This window comes from Martes martes (assembly GCF_963455335.1).
Source record: "Martes martes genome assembly, chromosome: 3".
Lineage (NCBI taxonomy): Eukaryota > Metazoa > Chordata > Mammalia > Carnivora > Mustelidae > Martes > Martes martes.
In genome coordinates, this window is record NC_137890.1 from 153595104 (window position 1) to 153613105 (window position 18002).

At 44.7% G+C, this 18002-nt stretch overlaps 1 protein-coding gene across 1 annotated transcript in view; it reads left to right on the forward strand.

The window, feature by feature from the left end:
* The window catches only part of DRC11 (dynein regulatory complex subunit 11), a gene marked incomplete at its 3' end in the record, with an annotated part of 147095 nt that overhangs the window by 31378 nt on the left and 97715 nt on the right, over positions 1 to 18002 (forward strand). The window contains exon 6 of the mRNA XM_080799646.1: positions 2572 to 2777. Coding sequence (XP_080655772.1) covers positions 2572 to 2777 — 206 coding nt within the window. The remainder of the gene's footprint in view (positions 1 to 2571; positions 2778 to 18002) is intronic.

The window sequence follows — 18002 nt, forward strand, 5'->3', positions numbered from 1 at the left end:
CTTCTGCGATTTTTCTATGAAACAGCCCCTCCTCCTCTGTCTCCTCCTCTCCGCTCTCCCTCTCCGGCTCCTCTCCCCTCTCCCCTCCTCCCTCTCCCCCTTCTCCTTCGTTGTCAATCTCTGCCACAACTATTCAACATTGTCCTTGGAGTGTGAAAGCAGCCACAGAAAGTATGCAAATGAATCGGCTTGGCCATGATCCAGTATAACTTTATTTACAAAAACATGCATGTGGGTCAGGTTTGACCTGTGGGCTACAGGTTACTAAACCCTACCCTGGATAATTACCAGAATCACCTAAAGGAAATTCCAAAACTACTAGTTTCTTCCTGCTTCCTCACTGCCAGGATGAAACTGGGAATCTGTTTTTTAAGCCCTCCAGAATTTTGAAGGGGGGCAGAATTTGGAAAAAATTACTCACCAGTGTACTTGAGGGTACGTTACCTCTTAAAAAAAAAAAAAAAATTCCCCAAACAAAATGACTACTAAAAACAAGAAGAGAGCAAAAATAAAATAAGAAAGAATTCTGGGAAAATAAAAAGCATGCCCCCAAAGGCAAAACAATAACCCCCCATAAAATGTTAAATAAATGCAAATAATAAGTGGACATCACTGAAAACCAAATGAGTTCTGGAAGATAAAGTTCAAGAACCTCCTATAACAGTGCAAATAGATCAAGGGGAGAAGGACCATAGATGAGGAAAGTCAGAGCTGTGGGAGATTAATCCGGTGGCTTGCCGTTTTAGCTAATATTTGTTGCAGAGAGAGAAATGGGGGGAAAAGAAATAACAGAAGGGACATTTTCAGAGTGGAAGACATAATCTTCAATATTGAGTGGACCCGCCAAAGGGGGACTAGGGTGAGTGAGGACCTGCCCACAGCTAGTCGGATTTCAATAAACGTTCAGAGCTCAGAGTATAAAGCAGAAGGGAGAAGAGCTTATCCACAAGGAACAACAGTGTCCAACAAACCGGTCACTGCGGGCTCTGCTTCCTAAAGTCCCCTCCAGGGAAGCTGCCATACGCCATTCAGGTGGGAGGGGCCCAAGGAAACATCTCTGAAGGGCAAGTACTTGGAAGGTTTACGGCTGCATGTGTCCACCCTGAAGGTTACCCTCATGGGCATGCTTCAGCAAAAGGAAAATGGAACACAAGAAAGACAAAGAGTAAACAGAAATCAGAACAACTTAGAGTTAAATTTAAAAAGCATTTGCTAATTTCCATGGTGTAAATATTCCCATCGTAGCCCATTCAAGCTACTAACGGGAATAACACAGTTGGGAAGATACACATTCTAGCATACCATTATATAGTATTTTCACCATAGAGATACAACGGACATCAATAATGTCAAGAACATAGATGATACAGTACTACCCAGCAAAATAATTAGGAAGCGATGAGTTTTGAGTATTGGGAACTTTGTATTATAATTTGCTTCATAAGTTACTATGATTAAGCATTTTAGAATGGCTATATTTAACAACCAGCTTGCCATATTCCAGAAAATGTGTCAGTTGGCTCTCATGAGCTATCATGGGCTGGTTGCAGCAGTGACTATGCCCTTTATTTGCCGGATGGCCTAGGCTAACTTTGAACTGCTCAGAGCTCAAATCCTTTATCCGTGAAGGAAACAGACCTTCATCTTGCTGAGGGAGGATACCAGGTACCTCTGTCCCGTACATGTTTTCCTTCTCCAAGTCTGTTTTAGTTTGAAATTTCCATCCAAACCCATGCTGGAAGGTCTAGGTTATCTGACATTGTTTGCCACTATGTTTTATGTTACTCTTCTCTTGCCAACTCCAGTTCTTTAGAAATTCTAGAGAACAAGAATTATGTCTCAAAATGATTAGGGTGGTTTTGTTTTGTTTTGTTGTTTTTTGTTTTTGTTTTTGTTTTTTAAGTAGGCCCTCCACCCAATGTGGGGTTTGAACTCACGACCCTGAGATCAGGAATCGTGATTTTGTATTTCTCTTAAGATGGTAGGTGACATAGACCAGCACTGAGCATTTGATTGGTGCTTAATAGCCAGACATCTGTTGACTTGCTAATCAGCAGATTTTGAAGTAGAACAGTCTAAAAAAAGGATGTAATATTGGGGTGAATGTCTGGAGTCAGCTGAGAATTTCCTACTTGGGAGGTTTTTAACAATAGAACAGATGTTTGCAGAGTCGATTTGGGGATAGTTTTTCTTGAAATCAGAGCACCCAAACTTTTCACCGGTCTTGCTTCATGTTCTTTCTTCCTCTATATGCTTTGTTTTCCCGTGAACCAAGAAGATTTGGAAACACTTTCAGGAGTTTGAACTGTATTTTCTTAGTTATGCCTTTTTCAAGCTAACTTCAACCCCCCAGATTCTGGGAATTGGTATGACGCGATCCCCATCTTTCCTTTCCATAGTGGTGAATCATTTCTTCAGATTTTCCTGCCACACCTGATTCTTTCGTTCCGTGTATTTCTCGCAGGCCTTGATAAGATAGCATCAAAGATATTGGCATACTTCGTTAGCATCTGATGCCCTTCACCAGCACAATAATCTTTATGATCTCAACCTTTTTGCTTGTGTTTTCAGAATCCACCTCCTCTGTTTAACGAAGTCAGTGCTACAATAATCCAGGCTGAGAAGGTGAGCTCCCTGAGGAATGAGACTCAGGTAAAGCATGAGGAGAACTACAGGAAAGCCTTGGTTACAATCAAGAATGACCTGAAATTAATAGAGGGTCCAGACATCAAGGAGAACCTTCAAGACCAGATCCGACATTGGTTCATTGAATGCAGGTAAACGTGAGCCACACAGACATATATCCTGATGGCTCTTCTGCAGGGGTTGAGGCTCTGGGATGTTTTCAAGTACAAAAACACGTCCATATAGATTCATGGAATTTTGGGCTTCCTTTTGAAGAGTGAAATGTCAAGGCTAAGAATTCAGGAGCTAATTTTTTTTTTTTAATGAGATTGCTTTTTGTGCTGGTGCTTGGTTTTTTAAAATAAGGTCCTTATAATGGGGCACCTGGGTGGCTCAGTCATTTAAGCATCTGACTCTTGATTTCAGCTAAGTTCATGATGTTGGGGTCATGGGATTGAGCTCTGTGTTGGGCTTCACACTGGGCATGGCCTGCTCTAGATACCCTCTCTTCCTCTCCCTCTACCCCTCCCACCCCCACTTGCACATGTGTGCTCTCTCTCTCATATATATATATATATATATGTGTGTATATATATATATATATGATTGAAAATATTCATTTAAATAAATGAACAAATAATAAGGTCCACATAATGCTCCTATAATCACATGGACTTGAACATCACAGGTGGATTTCATGGGCCAGATCTGTCGGGAAGCCAAGGGGTCCAGGCACAAGTAGTTTCTGCTGCCCTGCCCTCCAGGGTCTGGCCAACCTCTCTACTTGGGTGACCCTTGAGATTCTCAATCACAGCTCCACTCTGTCAGAATTCTCTGAGACAGCTGCTTAACCTGTGACCTGACAGGGAGGCCCTGGGCCTCCTTGAAATGGGTGGATGGGTGGGTGGTTGGGTAGCAGTTCTGGGGACAAGGCCCCAGGCCTCCCCACAGAAGTGTCTTCTTGATTGAAATGTTATATGATTTAAAGGTATAGGTTTTAAGAGAAGCACACACAGCAGCACAGACACCTGGGGAACACAGAAATCTTCACACAGTGGAACAAACACTTTGTAGAAAACCTAGTTAGAGCAGTTTTAAAATCTATTTTATTTCGAGAGGGGGAGAAAATGAGGGCAGGTTGTAGTGATCAGTCCTGGGAGCCATGGAGGCCAGACTTGGCCATCTGTTTCCTTTAATGGGCACCACGCTGCTTCCCATTGGGTCCAAGATGCTCAGACCCCTGCTTTGATTAGCTCATCAGAACCAGAGAATTGATCTGTCTGCAGCAGAAAATCAAACTTCATCTCAAAAAATGACATTAAAAGATATTCATATCCATGGTAAGCAGCCTCAGAGATGACCTCTGGTAACTTCACCCTTTGCTCCTCATAATGTCCTCCCCTTGAGTGGAATCTGGACCTAAAATTTTCCTTCTGAAGGAAAAGCAATGGCAGAAGGGATAGGGATGGAGTGTCACTGCCTTCTGGCCCCCCTCTCTAGCCCTCTCTCTTGCTCTGTCTCTCACTGCTCTGAGAAAAGCCAGTTGTGAGCTGACCAGGGGAGAGGCCCATGAAGGAAGGAAACAAAGGCCTCGCTCCAGGGAAGAACTAACTTCTGCTCACAGCCATGGGATGACCTTGGACGTAGATTCTCCCCCAGGCGAGCCTTCAGATGAGACTGGAACCCCGGCTGATGCTTGGTCTGCAGCCTGCTGGGAGATCTTGAGGCAGGGACCCCCAGCACAGCCACACCTGGTCCCTCCCCACAGAAACAGTGACTACATAAACATTTGCTGTTTCCATCATGAAGTTCTGAGGTAATGTGTTAGGCAGCGATAGATAGTATGTATCAGTTACTTTTATAATGATTTAGAGACATTTCAGCCATCATAAATCCTCTTGTAGTAACCTTGTATGGGATCCCAATAACACTGAAGTTTTATAACAAACTTGATGAATGTTTGATATAGCAATTAATTGCTTTCAATTGGGGATTTCTGTCCTTTGTTGTACAAATACAATTTTAAAATACTGATGATTTTTAAAAATTCAAAATTGCTTAAACTGCTAAGCTTTTCTTCTGATATCTTATTTGTCAAGGATATGTTATAGTAAAACGGGACGTTTTCAGTGAAAAGATACTTATAGTGAAAAGTGAATTAAGCTATTAACAGAAAGGGAGGCATATATGTCCACATACATCCTCCTTTTTCCATCACGTTCCTTCCTCTCCCCATTCTGGTGGTGGTTTCATGGGTATAGGGAGTCAGAACTTACCAATCTGTATACTTCATGTGTCTATATATCAATTATACATCAATAAAGCTGTTAAAAATGTAATGGTGTTGTATCAGCAAGGATATCAGTATTTTTAGCTCTTAAAAGGAGCATGTTTTTCTGTTATCCAAATGTCAAAACCCAGTCTTCCCTTCGCTAACCTTGTCCTTGGACTACCCAGTCTCCTGCTCACAATCTAAGGAAAACTTAGCTTTGTCCGTTGTAGGTAACTCAGTGTCTTCTGATTTGAAATAGTCTCTTTCAGGTGACCTATTTTGAGTATATTCGGAGTCCATTCAAATGCCTATCAGGAATGTTGGACCACTTTTCTTCCCCTATGGCATCTGACGACAAAGGGAGGTTAAATCCTAACCTCACCAGTTGGGGGCTGGACCAAGAGTGAATGACGTCTGGGCACATGCTGTTGTCCCTGCCTTGGCCAGTCGCGCAGGCGTGAAAGTGTAGTTATCTGGTCCAACACAGGGTGGCCAGCCTCCCTGGTCCTTGGAGGGCTTCCTTCCACAGCCTGTGATTTCTGCCACATGCCCCAGTCACTGTGTACCCACAATCCTGGCCTCTTATTTCCAAGCACACACACCTTCACTGAGATGCCAGTTCCCTCAGAAACCCCACATCCCCCAGGAACTCCACATCCCCCAGGAGCACAGCCTCAGGGCATGGACAGGCTCCTTCCAACCCTCATCCACCAATACGCCCCCTCCTCACCACCATCCGAACCCTACCATCCCCGTCCAGCAAGCTGCACGCCCAGGAAGACAAGCACAACCCAGATGTCCCTAGATTTTCTTCAGCCACTCTGGGGGTTCAACTGGGATCTCAGCATTCACCCCCTCCTTCATCAAAATCCCTAGAGGGTGAGGCTCAAGGACACCATCGGTGTCCGCACTCATCCACCTTCTCTGACGTCCTCCCACCCCTTTCTGCCTCACTAACTTCTTGTTCAAGTTGAGACTCTTTAGGGTCCCTGAGGAGTCTCCCTCCGGAATTCCTCCCTGTCTCGTGCTTGAGTTCTGACTAGCCCTGAGCCCACCATTCCTGCCCCTGGAAGTTTGCATAATGATTAAGAGCAGAGGCTGGAGATCGCTGTGTAGCCTTGGGCAAGTCGTGTGGCTTCTCTGGGGGTCAGTTTCCTCATCTGTGCTATGAGGACCAGACTCACCCCTACTCCATGGGGTTGCTAAGAAACGCAGGACACTTAGACTTGTACACCAGGCCATGACTGTTTCTACCGGGCAGTAGCCACCTGCTCGCTCAAATGCCCCTCCCCCAGTCACGCAGCAAGCCCCAGGGATGAGCCTGGTGCTGAGAAGTGTTGTGCATTCCACAAGTAAGCAGTTATTCATGCAAGCCACGGTTCTGCAGCATTCCACTCTTATCCAATTACATGATTGTGTCCAGAGGAAATATACCTGGGGTGATTTTGTACAATCGTGGACATTTAGGTAGAAAGGCATAGTTTCAAAAGAATAGAGTCTTCTGATGAAATCACATAGGTTTATAATAAAATTCATTTTTACAGTGAGAAGGCTATGCCCCACGTTCAGCACCCTCAGTTGCCAGGACCTTCCCTCCCCTCCTCTCAGGACTGTGGGGAATACGTTTACACAAATACGTCTACTATAAATGAAACGATGCTTTATGTTTTAAGGTCCGATTTAGTGCTAGGCGGCAAAACCAAGTTGAAAGCACTGTGTACAATTATAACCCCAAATAAGCTGAAATCTATAAAATATATGTACATACGCACATACATTCATACACATATTTAACTTATTAAATGTATGTTTGTATATGCATGGAAAATTTCTGGAATGATAACACTGGAAACTGTTAGCATGGCTACGTCTAGGGGCTCGTGTGGTAATGTTACTTTTTATTTTATATTCTGTGCTATTGGAAGTCCTTTTTAATAAGTATTATTTTTATAATAAAAAGCCTCATGAAAAATATACTAAAAAGCAAAGAAAGAGAGCAATCAATTTGGGATAATTCAAAATAAATATTGAGAATTTTAAAACCCTAATTTTCAAAAGTAGGTTAATGCAATGCTTGCATAATACTCTTGGAAATCATCCTTTGATAAAAGAATTGGGAGACATGAGGCTGGCAGGAAATGTGAGTTGTGTTCCAGAAGGTTCACGGAGGACTTGGCGGGCCCTGGTGTCATCCTAGGAGGGGAACTTCCATTGTTCCAGGAGTTGTGGGCTCCTTTGGAGACCCAGCCCTCACTGGCTGGTCCCTTGAGAATTTTTCATCCTGATGCCACTGACCTGATGGTTTGGAGGCTGAGTTAGAGCAGCTCCCACGGGCGTGCTGGGCATCATTCACAAAAACATAAAGATTCCTCTTTTTTTAAGTGATGTAAGATCAAGAGCAAATTTATTTTCATAATTGGGTTACACTTACCCGATTTCCTTTGATAAAAATCCTTTTCCTGGCTTTTTTAAATCAAAGACAAATAAAAAGCAAATACTGTCTTTTGAAACCTGAAACATGATCAGTCCTCGGGCTAAATTCCAATAGGACACATGATGACAACTCGGAAAAGTTGCCAGAAGTAACAATTAATATAGGCTCCCACAATTTAGAATACGTATGCTGAGCTTGTTTAATCAGTACTTACAGCTGCCAAATTATACTCGTTTTGTATAATTTATACAAATGTATAATGTATAATTAATGTATAATGTATAATTAATGTATAATGTTTTGTAAGTCAATTTTTAAATTACTTTAAAGGAATCCTGGTTTGCCAACGTTAAAAGTAGCACTTGCTTATATAGAAAATGCACGAAACAGGGAAGAGTGTGGAGAGGAAAATTAAAATCATTCCTGACCTCAGCACGCTGAAGTCGCTACTGTAGAAGATCTTGGTAAATTTCCTCCTGTCTTTTTTCTCTCACATATGTATTTCATTTCACTTTTATGACTTTTTTAAATTTTTCTAAAGTTAACCCTGGGTTCTCCCATGTCCTTAAAATATTTTCCAGAAGGTGTTTTTAATGATTGCTTAGCATTCTACAGCATGGGTTTACTAGTGACTGAGTTACTTACTTTTTAACCTTTTGTCAAGTTGATAAAAGAAAAATGTTCTTGGTAATCTTTCCATTTGCACCTGTCTTATTATTGGGGGAGGGGGCGTTGTGGGGAGTGTGAAACTCTTTTGGGTTTTGCCAGTCTGGCATCTCCTCTGTGAACCACCCTGTCCTCTATGTTTCACTCTGTGATGTCATCTTTTTAAGTGATTTCTAAAATGGAGTCATCTATGTTACTGAGACTAAAGCTGTTTTGGACACATTATTATAATTATGACTTCTCAGTTATCATTTGCCTTTGATTTTTTAGCTGGCCGCTAAGAAAACTAGAAAGAGAAAGGAAGAAAGACACAGAAGGAGAGAAATCACATAGCCGTTAAGAACCCATTGCCCACTTTCTGTGCCCTGGGAGCCTCTGAGCCCCACCCTGGCCACCTGGACCAGGAAGTCACCACACCTGCCACCTGCGGTTGTTGAGAGTGGCTAATGAGATGGCGCAGATGAAACACCTGGGCCCCATCAGTTTCTCTTTGAGGTTATGAATTGCATATGTATTTTCCTATTTTAAATGAGATTTTTCTCCAAATATCATTTCCTGTTATTATTTGTTGTATATTTTACTTACTTATATATTTTTTTATTATAGAGGTACAGTTGACATAAAATGTCATATCAGTTTCAGTTGTTCAACATAGGGACTCAACAAGTTGGTACATTACACAACACTCATCATGACTGTAGTCCCCACCCGTCCCCACCCATCCCCACCTGACGTTATTACAATATTACTGTGTTCTCCGGGCTGTGAGTTCTAATCTTAATTTTTTTTTTACTTTTGTATTTTATATATATATATATATATATATATATATATATATATATTTGCACCATCAGCTATGTGAACTCTCAGGTAATTTCTAATAGTCCTTTAGTTGATTCCTTTGGATTTTCTTGAATATGCAGTCATGGTAAAAATGTGGCTGATTCTCTCTCCCTGTTCCTGGAGTTACTCTTCCGGCTCCTTCCATCTGGGGAGGCTCCAGGCTGACATTCCCTCCTGTGGTGTGTTTCCCTTCACTTCACACTTCATTCACACCAGTTGCCAAGAATCTTCTGGATAATGAGGCAGTTGCGTTTCTTGGTCCTTTGTAAAAGCTGAACTATTCAGAATAGCTGTTTTTGTCAAATATTGCAAACATGATTTCAGCTGGTGGGCGCTTCACTTGTTCATCAAGGAAGCACCAGCTCCATCCACCCAACCTTCAGTACCTCCTCACACCCCTGGGACCCTGCTCAAATGCGGTCTCCCGCTGCCCTAGCTCACCACTGGCCTCCATTGTAGTTAGAAACACTTGCTGACTGGATACATTCGGTGTGTATTCATCTAAAATCATAATAATAATGGAGACTAACATTTATTGAGTGTTCATTCAGTCCCAGAAATTCCAAGTGCTTTACACATTAATTTAAACTGTGCATTAATTTGCTATTGCTCCTGTAACAAATGACACAAACTTGGTGGTTTCAACCAATAGAAATTTATTTTCCCCCAGTTCTGGAAGTTGGAAATGTGCAGTCAAGGGTGTCATCAGGGCGGTTTGCCCCCCACCCCACCCCCCCCACACCGTCTCCCAGCAGCTCTAAGGGAGAGTCTGCTTCTCTCCTCTTGCAGCTTCCAGAAGGGGCTGGCATCCCTTGGCTCGTGGTTGCATCCCTTCAGTCTCCGCTCTTCTGTGTGTCCCTAATCTCTCTGTGCTCCTCTCTTGGGGGGACTCCTATGATTGCTTTTAGTGCCCACCCAGATAACCCATGATAATCCCCCTGTCTCGTGATCCTTAATTTAACCCCATTTACAAAGACCCTATTTCCATATAAGAGAACATTTACAGGCTCCAGGGGTTAGGACCCAGCACTTCGGGGAGCCACTATTCAGCAGACCCCACCACTCAACAGCTCTGAGACAACGCACTCTTCTCCTTTCCACGGTAGCATTCTCGATGAAGGACAGAACCACACAAGTTTGTTCTAGAACAGTGCTTTACTCTAGACCTGCGCTGTCCCGTCAGCCTTTCTGTTCTGTCCAGCGGAGTAACCTAAGCCACATGTGGCTTTTGAACACTTGCAAGGTAATTAGGGAGGGTCTGAATGGTTAATCTTATTTTATTCTAATAAATTTAGATTGAAGTTGAGATAGCCACATGTCACAAGTGACTACCATGTTGGAGAGCACTATCATGGGGACACTTGTCTTCAGAAAATATCTTGCTACAATTGCTATGTCTCCTGGCTTGGGATCCGTCATAAACTGTCATTGATGTTTCAAAATCCATCAGTAAGCTTTATTTTAAAGTGTCATCAAGGGTCTCAGAAGAGCCCCCCTCCAGCCCCTCAGGGTTGTGAGAACCCTGAACCTCAGGGAAGCTGCCTGCTCACAGCCAGCCCTCAAGGGGGACTGTGGGCTCCGACCACCAAAGAACCGGCCTTCACGGGCATCAGGCCACCTGAAAACCAGGGCTGACCCCAGCCTTCAGTCCTTGCAAATTACAAATTGTCCTGTGACGGAGCATTGCCACTTCTCGATATGTGGCAACTAGGTCCAAAGTGCAGCTCACCCTTCAGTACAGAGTGTAACACCCCAGATAGAGGGCTAGCTCTAGGATCGGCCCAGTGGCACTTCTCGGATTTTAGCCAACTCCTTTTAATCCACATACCCTTAAGGAATCTGCAAGAGATGTAAATTACGTAGCCTTATTCCATTTTTTAAGCCAACACACAGTCCAGAGGGATGATCAAGAGGAAAGGCTTGGGATGATTTTGGTCCTCAGTGGGGTGGACATGGCTGGGAATGTAGTGGACAGAGCCACTGTCTCTAATCTTACTGTGTGATCATATTCATGATGAATATATACTTTATAAATCAAACACACAGAAGGGAGTAGAGGTTGTAGACCCAGGCAACGTGGTTTCAGCTCCCAGCTCTGGGACTTATAGACAGTGTGACCTTGAGCCAGTTACGTAACCTCTCTGGGTCTCCATTTCCTCATCTTAAAAAGAGAATCTTAATAACATCTAACTCACAGGTAGGATAAAATCGATTAATTCATATAAAATCCTTGGAGACATGTGTGTGTCACGTGTTACACCCTCCATAATTATATCAAGCATAGAGAAAGGCCATCATTTTCTAGACACAAAATTTGCAGTTTCCATTCCCGGGTGTGGGAAATTTATAATCCCAGCTGTGAGCATCTTTTTGAAATGCTGCATTGGAAATCTCCATAAAGAGGGACTGGCTGGTGGTGGAGCAGGGAGAGGCAGGGCTGCCAGGGCTGGGGGTGGGGAAAAAAGTTGAGGGGATAATAACAGGGCAGGCAAGCAAGAATTAGACAGCACGGAATGTGCTTCAGATCCCCAGGGCAGAGCAGTGACATGTCTACAGATCACCAGCAAATGTGCATTCTTTCTGGAAGAGGTCTTGGAATGCTTTGTTTGGGTGGCGGGAGCTTTGTTTGTTTGCTTGTTTCATTTTTAAAGTTAAGATATCATTGAAATGCAGAAAAATTTGTCCTTTTGTGCACCGTTTTGCAAGTTAAGCTTTGTCGCTTTAAGGTGTGTGGACCCAAGGAGACTCTTCTCTTGCTCTCCCAGTTTATGGCAATCCGGGCTCCAGGAACTCAAACTGGAGGAGATTCTAAAACTGGGATGACCATGCTCACTGGCCAGCAGAGCCCTGGGCCATGAGCAGAAATTCACTGAGGGTGAGTGGTTTGGATGGAGGCAGAACGCCCATTCCCTGCTGGCATGGGAAAGTGGAGGGCTGTCCAGGTCTCGCCCCGATCTGGTCTTTAGTGGTCCCCTTCTGGATGTCCTAAGCCCTCGGGGCCATACCAGCTTCCACCAAGATTCATTCCTTCAGACGAGGTCTGTTTGTCTCAGCCTCTGTGGCCCTCCACTCTCCTACAGAAGAAACTGCCCCAGGAGCTTCCCACGGGTGCTCTTCTGGGATCCCAGGGCTCCCAGGGCTTAGAAAGTCTGCACCAGTGGTGCTCTCAGGGCCCGTGGTTCAGGAGAGGCAGGGCTGGAAATCATATTCAGGTCTCTGGATTTCAAAAACCATGATGATCCCACACCCCTAAGTGTGTTTCCTTGTTCTGAGCCTTCCAGAAGCAGAAACCTTGTCCTGCATGCAGTGTCATCCTGCAGGAAAAGCTGGCAGTTATGGGAGTCCACGGGGCTCATTCCATACCACCTGGAAACCCAGGGCTTTCCTTTCTGATGCCTTCTCTTTCCCCTCCTCCTAGACATCTGCACAGTGAGCATGGCAATGGTCCTGTGTAGGGAGAAGGCGGGAGAGGCGCCGTGGGATTCTGGGGACCTGGCGTGCCCCACTTATCTTACAGATTTCAGAGTGGGTTCAGAGAAGCGAGAAATTGGTTAAAACCTAAGTATTTACTTACAGAACTGAAACCCGGCGGCGTGAAGACTTGCAAAAACACAAACGTCTTATAAAACCAGAACTGGTTTCAGGGCAGGGTTCAGAACTGGGGTTTCCAAGGATTTTTCAAGACATCAAGAAGAAATCACTAGAAAGTACATGGCAGACACCGTCTGGGTAGTAGGGCCCACAGCTGGTTCTTTCCTTTATACTTATAACCCTCCCCGGAGTTTCCTGCATAGAGCAGGAATAACTTCCAGAATGGACTATAGAAGGGAAAGGGTTTGTCACACCCAGGGAGGTGAGTGAGGAGCTCTTTATTTCAAATTCTATCATCAGAAAATCAGCACAGCTGAGGTCTGGAGAGGAGACGTGAACACATGTAGGTTGCTCAGACCAGGAGGTGAGTAACATTTCTGCCATCTGTTTTGGTGGAAAATACATCCGGGTGAGCTCAGGACTTAAGAAGAAGTGGGACGAGAAATTAAGTGCCCGGCACTACCAAGCGAGGCCTCGGGGACAGGTGCACCCCCTGCGTGAAATCACGTGCACTGTGCCAGCCGTCACGCTAAATCAGCCAGGTGCCAAGTCCTGCTAAAAGACAGGCCCTGAGGCTCTTTTGCGAATGCAGTGGACAGACACCCTTTCTGTGGGCTGGGGATGACTCCGGTTTATAGCCCCAGCTCCCACTGCACCCTCCGCTCCGCCGTGCTTCTGTGTCTGTCCCACGAGACCACAAGCTTTTGAGGGGTTGGGACAGTGATGTCTTGCTCTGGTCCTTTCCCAGCCAAGCACAGGGCCTGGGATTTAGCAGATGGAATACGTGAGTCGAGCTGAGCTCATGGGCAGGGAATACCCGAAGGTCTAACTAAATATTGTCACTAATATCGGGCCATACTGCGGGGGGGCTCATACTGGAGGCTGCGTCAGAATTAGCTGGAAAGCCTTTTGAAACACAGGTTGCTGGACCTCATCCTCAGAAGGACTTGGGTGGGAACTGAGAGCCTGCATTTTTTTTTTTAAGTTTTAATCACCTCCTAGTCTTTTTACTTTATTACTCTGTGTGTGTGTGTGCATGCGCGTGCGTGCGCACGCTAAAAACCCTTAAGATAGGATCTACCCTCTTCGCTAACGTTTAAGTATACAATGCAGCATTGTTAACTGTAAGCATACAGCTAGACCTACAAGAAGTGCTGGTCCATAGACCCGAACTTTGTACACTTTGACTAATAGCCACCCCATTCCTCCCTACTCCCCTCCCCTGACAACCACCATTCAACGCTCACAGGAGTTCCCTTCACCTGTGACACCAGCTGTGTGCGTTTTCCACACGTGGAGCACTTTTTCTCACCACCAGCCAGGTCCCCCATAGCTCAGCACAGCTTAGACGTGACCCGAAGACCACACCGGACCCCAAAGACCGAGGGCCGGGTCCTACAAGACCACTTCTGCTGCAGATGTCCGTCATGGGTCTCGGGCTGTCCCTTGTACTTCTAATTGATTTGCTATAAGTTGGGGTTCCCAGGATTCCTGCCTTGGGTTCAATGATCTGCTAAAAGGAGTCACAGAACTCAGGGAAACACATGTACCGGTCTACAATGAAAGGAGACAGGTGACCATCTGAATGGAAGAGATGCGGAGGGCAAGGTGTGGGGGAGGGGAGGCCCCCAGCCCCCAAGCGTGTTCACCAACCTGGAATATCTCCAAACCCCATGCTTTGGGGATGTTCACGGAGGCTTCATCATGTAGGCATGACTGATCATTAACTCAGTTTCCATCCTTTCTCTGCTTTCTGGGGAGCAGAGAGTGGGACTGAAATTTCCAAGCTTTGCATGGCCGTCTTCCTCAGGGCGAGCCCCCTATTCAGCCACCCACCAGACATCGTTTCAGTGGAACAAAAGACGCTCCTATCACCCAGGATTTACAAGCCCCTGTGTGAGGAAGTGGGGTCAAAGAATAATTACTAGAACAAAGGATGGTCCTGGTGCTCTGATCACTCAGGAAATGACAAGGGTTTTAGGAGTCTGTACAAGGAACTAAGGGCAGAGACATTTTATATATATATAATATAGATATATATATATATATACACACACACACACACATATATATATTTCTATTATTTTAGCGTGCCCCACACACACATTGGACCTTAGTATATCCTTTTTGAGAAATGTCTTTTCAGTTCCTTTGCCCATTTTTTAATCAGTTTTTTTTTTATATTGGGTTTTTGGAGTTCCTCATTTATTTTAGATGTCAACCCTTTGTCAGATATATGGCTCGCAAATATTTTCTCCCATTTTATCGGTTGCATTTTCATGTTGTTGACCGTTTCCTTTGCTGTACAAAAGCTTTTTAGTTTAATACGATCCCACTTGTCTAGTTTTGCTTTTGTTGCCTGTGTTTTTGCTGTAGACTTTGAGTTTCTAACGAGCTCCGGGTGATGTTGAAGTCCCTGCCCCAGGACTGTACTTAGACTAGCCCTGGGCCCAAGTTATGGCCACACTGGTCACCCCGTCTAGAGAAGGGGACTATATAGGAAATCACCTGAAGGAGGGGCAGAGCACTACTGAAAAAATTAAAACCAATATTATCCCTGGAAAGTGAAAGCCCACAAGTCTACAGACTGAGGTCACTAACTTCGAAAGCCAGATGACTTTGGAGCCATCCACTTTCCAGGCTGAGTGTTCCTTGGATAGAGAGCCCTTTGGTTTGATTTAGCTCACTCTTACTTTCTATGTCCTATGGTGACATGTGTCAACATGCATGTGTTGTTTCGGATAGAAATCATCCTGACTTCGTGCTTCACAAATCCGTATTTGCCACTTAACCAAGCAAGGTCAGAGAATCTTCAGAATTAACCTTTATGCCCTAAAGCTGCCCTTTTCTAGAATTCATTCTGCTGCTGTCTGTAACCGATTATTTATTTTTAAAAGTGGCACCTAAGAAATGAGTTGAGAGCATATGCATCTGTTTTGCTAACTTACACTTTTGCTCCTATGACTACCCTCTGAGGCTTCCTGGAGTCTTGGGATAGACAAGAGAATGCCTGACTCATTAAATGAGGAAGGGTTGGCAGGTGAACAACGCTGGGGTTTTGAAGTAGGAGTGCGTGGACAGAAACGGGTGGCTGCCTATTTGAATGGGAAATCTCGGCTTTCCTTCCTAGAGTGCTTTGCTCTTGCCTAGGTATCCATTTCTCTTTACAAAAAAATATTTAAGCCAGGAAAGTGAAAGTAAGCTGTATATGTCATCTTCTCAACTGAAGAGTAATCAAAATAGTAAATTACGTGATCACTAATAAATTGTTTCTTTTGCTCAAATAAGAATGGGCAGAGGGGGACGCATGGGTGGCTCAGTTGGTTAAGCGGCTGCCTTCGGCTCAGGTCGTGATCCCAGGGTCCTGGGATTGAGCCCCGCACCGGGCTCCTTGCTCAGCAGGGAGCCTGCTTCTCTCTCTGCCTCTGCCTGCCACTCTGCCTGCTTGTGCGCTCGTGCTCTCTCTCTCTCTCTCTGACAAATAAATAAATTTAAAAAAAAAATGGGCAGAGGGTGGGGCAGGGAGCTTCCCATAGGATTCAAGCATGAGCAAAGGTATTACTTTCGAATCAAGAAGGAAGTTTCCATCTTGAGTGATAACTACTTATAATATCCACTAATAAGTGGAAACATCAATGAGTAAATCAGATTCTGATGTGCCACTATGAAACTGCCTTGCTTTGCACACTCCTTTTTCCTCCTCTCCTTTGAGAAATGGTGAACCCCTCAGTTTCCTAAGGAGGGCGATGGTAATTAAGTCCATGTGCAGCCAATTGCCTTTATTGAGTGTAAGTGAATTTATAGGCAGCAAGTGACACTTCTGGAGGCTTCTGTGCAGTGGCACAAGCTGCTTTCTTTAGAACATGGGAGAAATTTATGAGCCTGCTGACATTAATGGAGGTAGCCGGATGACTTGGGGGGGGTGGGCGGCCGGAAGCCCCTCCATCCATATATTTTTCATACTTGATGAAACACAGATAAATCTCTGTCCTGGGAGTCTGAAATGGTGGGACCCATTGAAGCCCAGTGTCAGACCTCAAGGGAAATATTTATCATTTTAGTAGTTCTGCTTTCTAAATCACTGCAAACTCTGGGGCTGGTCATTTTTGTGTTTGTGCAAGACTTTTTGACAATATGCATAAATTTTTAATAGGCCTTCACTTTACCAAGGGTTCTGTACCTCACATTCGCTAACTGAAAGATATAATAAGGCACGGGTGTTTTTCTCCTTAAGCTTCCTCCATAAAAGCATATAAAGTCAGATGGCTACATCAAATATATTTTTATAAGAAAGTAACATTAATCATGGAGTAGATTCTGTAAGAAACTAACATTGCCTTTCCCTTCCCACTTCCGTCACATATAAATCATAGAGTTTCTAAAGCTGAAAGGAACTTTAGAAATGGTCTAAGAGGCACACCATACTTATTTTATAACAACTGAAGGCATAAACCTAGTTCAGCTACACCGAGTGGCTGAGGAAAGAGAAGAGGTCCCACTGTGATGGAGTACGTTGCTGGGCCACACAGCTAACCGGTGCAACAGCCTGGCTTCCTTCATTTCCAGGAAACTACTATCTTTGCGATGCCTCTAGCCACCAGATGCTGCTTTACTGCGTCTAAAGCTTTATTTTACGTTTTTATTACTGGAACCTCAACTGACCGTTGCTTCCCGTCACCATCAGCTCAGTCCGCGTGGGTCCCGAAGGTTCTGGAGTTGCTCTGGGTCAGGTTCTGCGTGGACAAGTCCCTGAAACTTGCCAAGCCTCGGTTTTCTCTGAAAACCACTGACAACAATAAGAGTACCTACCTCGCAGGACTGTTGGAAGCAGTACACAAGACGATGGTATCAAGTTCCAGGCACATAGGTGTTAATGACTACACTACTGTGGAAGGTTCTTTACAACTCATTTTGCTACTTTTACCAGATCTGGTTATCCAGAAATAACACTGCATTTTCCATGACTAGAGGTTGTCACCTATAGTGAAAGATTAGGGTACGGGAAAGATTAGCAGCAGCCAACATGGGGAACAAACCTGTCAGCTGGGGGCCGAGGACATCGCCCTTTCCCGCTGGAAAGGCCATCAGACTTGAAGTAGTCTCCCCTGGTTCCGTGAAATCATCATCTTTGTCCAGCACATGCCCCATCTTGAGGCTGACTTTTACATCATAGAGTGCAATCATCTGAAACAAGAGGGAAAAAAAATCCTGGACAGGAAGAGCTGATAGAAGCTACCCCAGCGGGCTCCCTGCCCCCCTGTTCTATCCCACCTTCGACAGCCAGAGGCACAGGACCCAGGCCTGCCTTTCCGAACCTTCTCTGTCTCCCTGACAATCTCATCTGGGCACATGGTTTCCATCCCATCCAGGCTTCATTGACTCGCAAATGTGAGTCCTCAGCCCCAAGAGACATGGAGATACGGGTATCCAGGGGACCTCCTAGGCTCCACATGTCCAGACACTTGTTCCCTCAAAGCTGCGCCCACACAGCCTTCCCCATCCCAGCAGATGGAGAACCCACCCTGCCAGTTTCTTAGCTGTGACCGTGACACCTCTCCTCTCTGCCCAGCT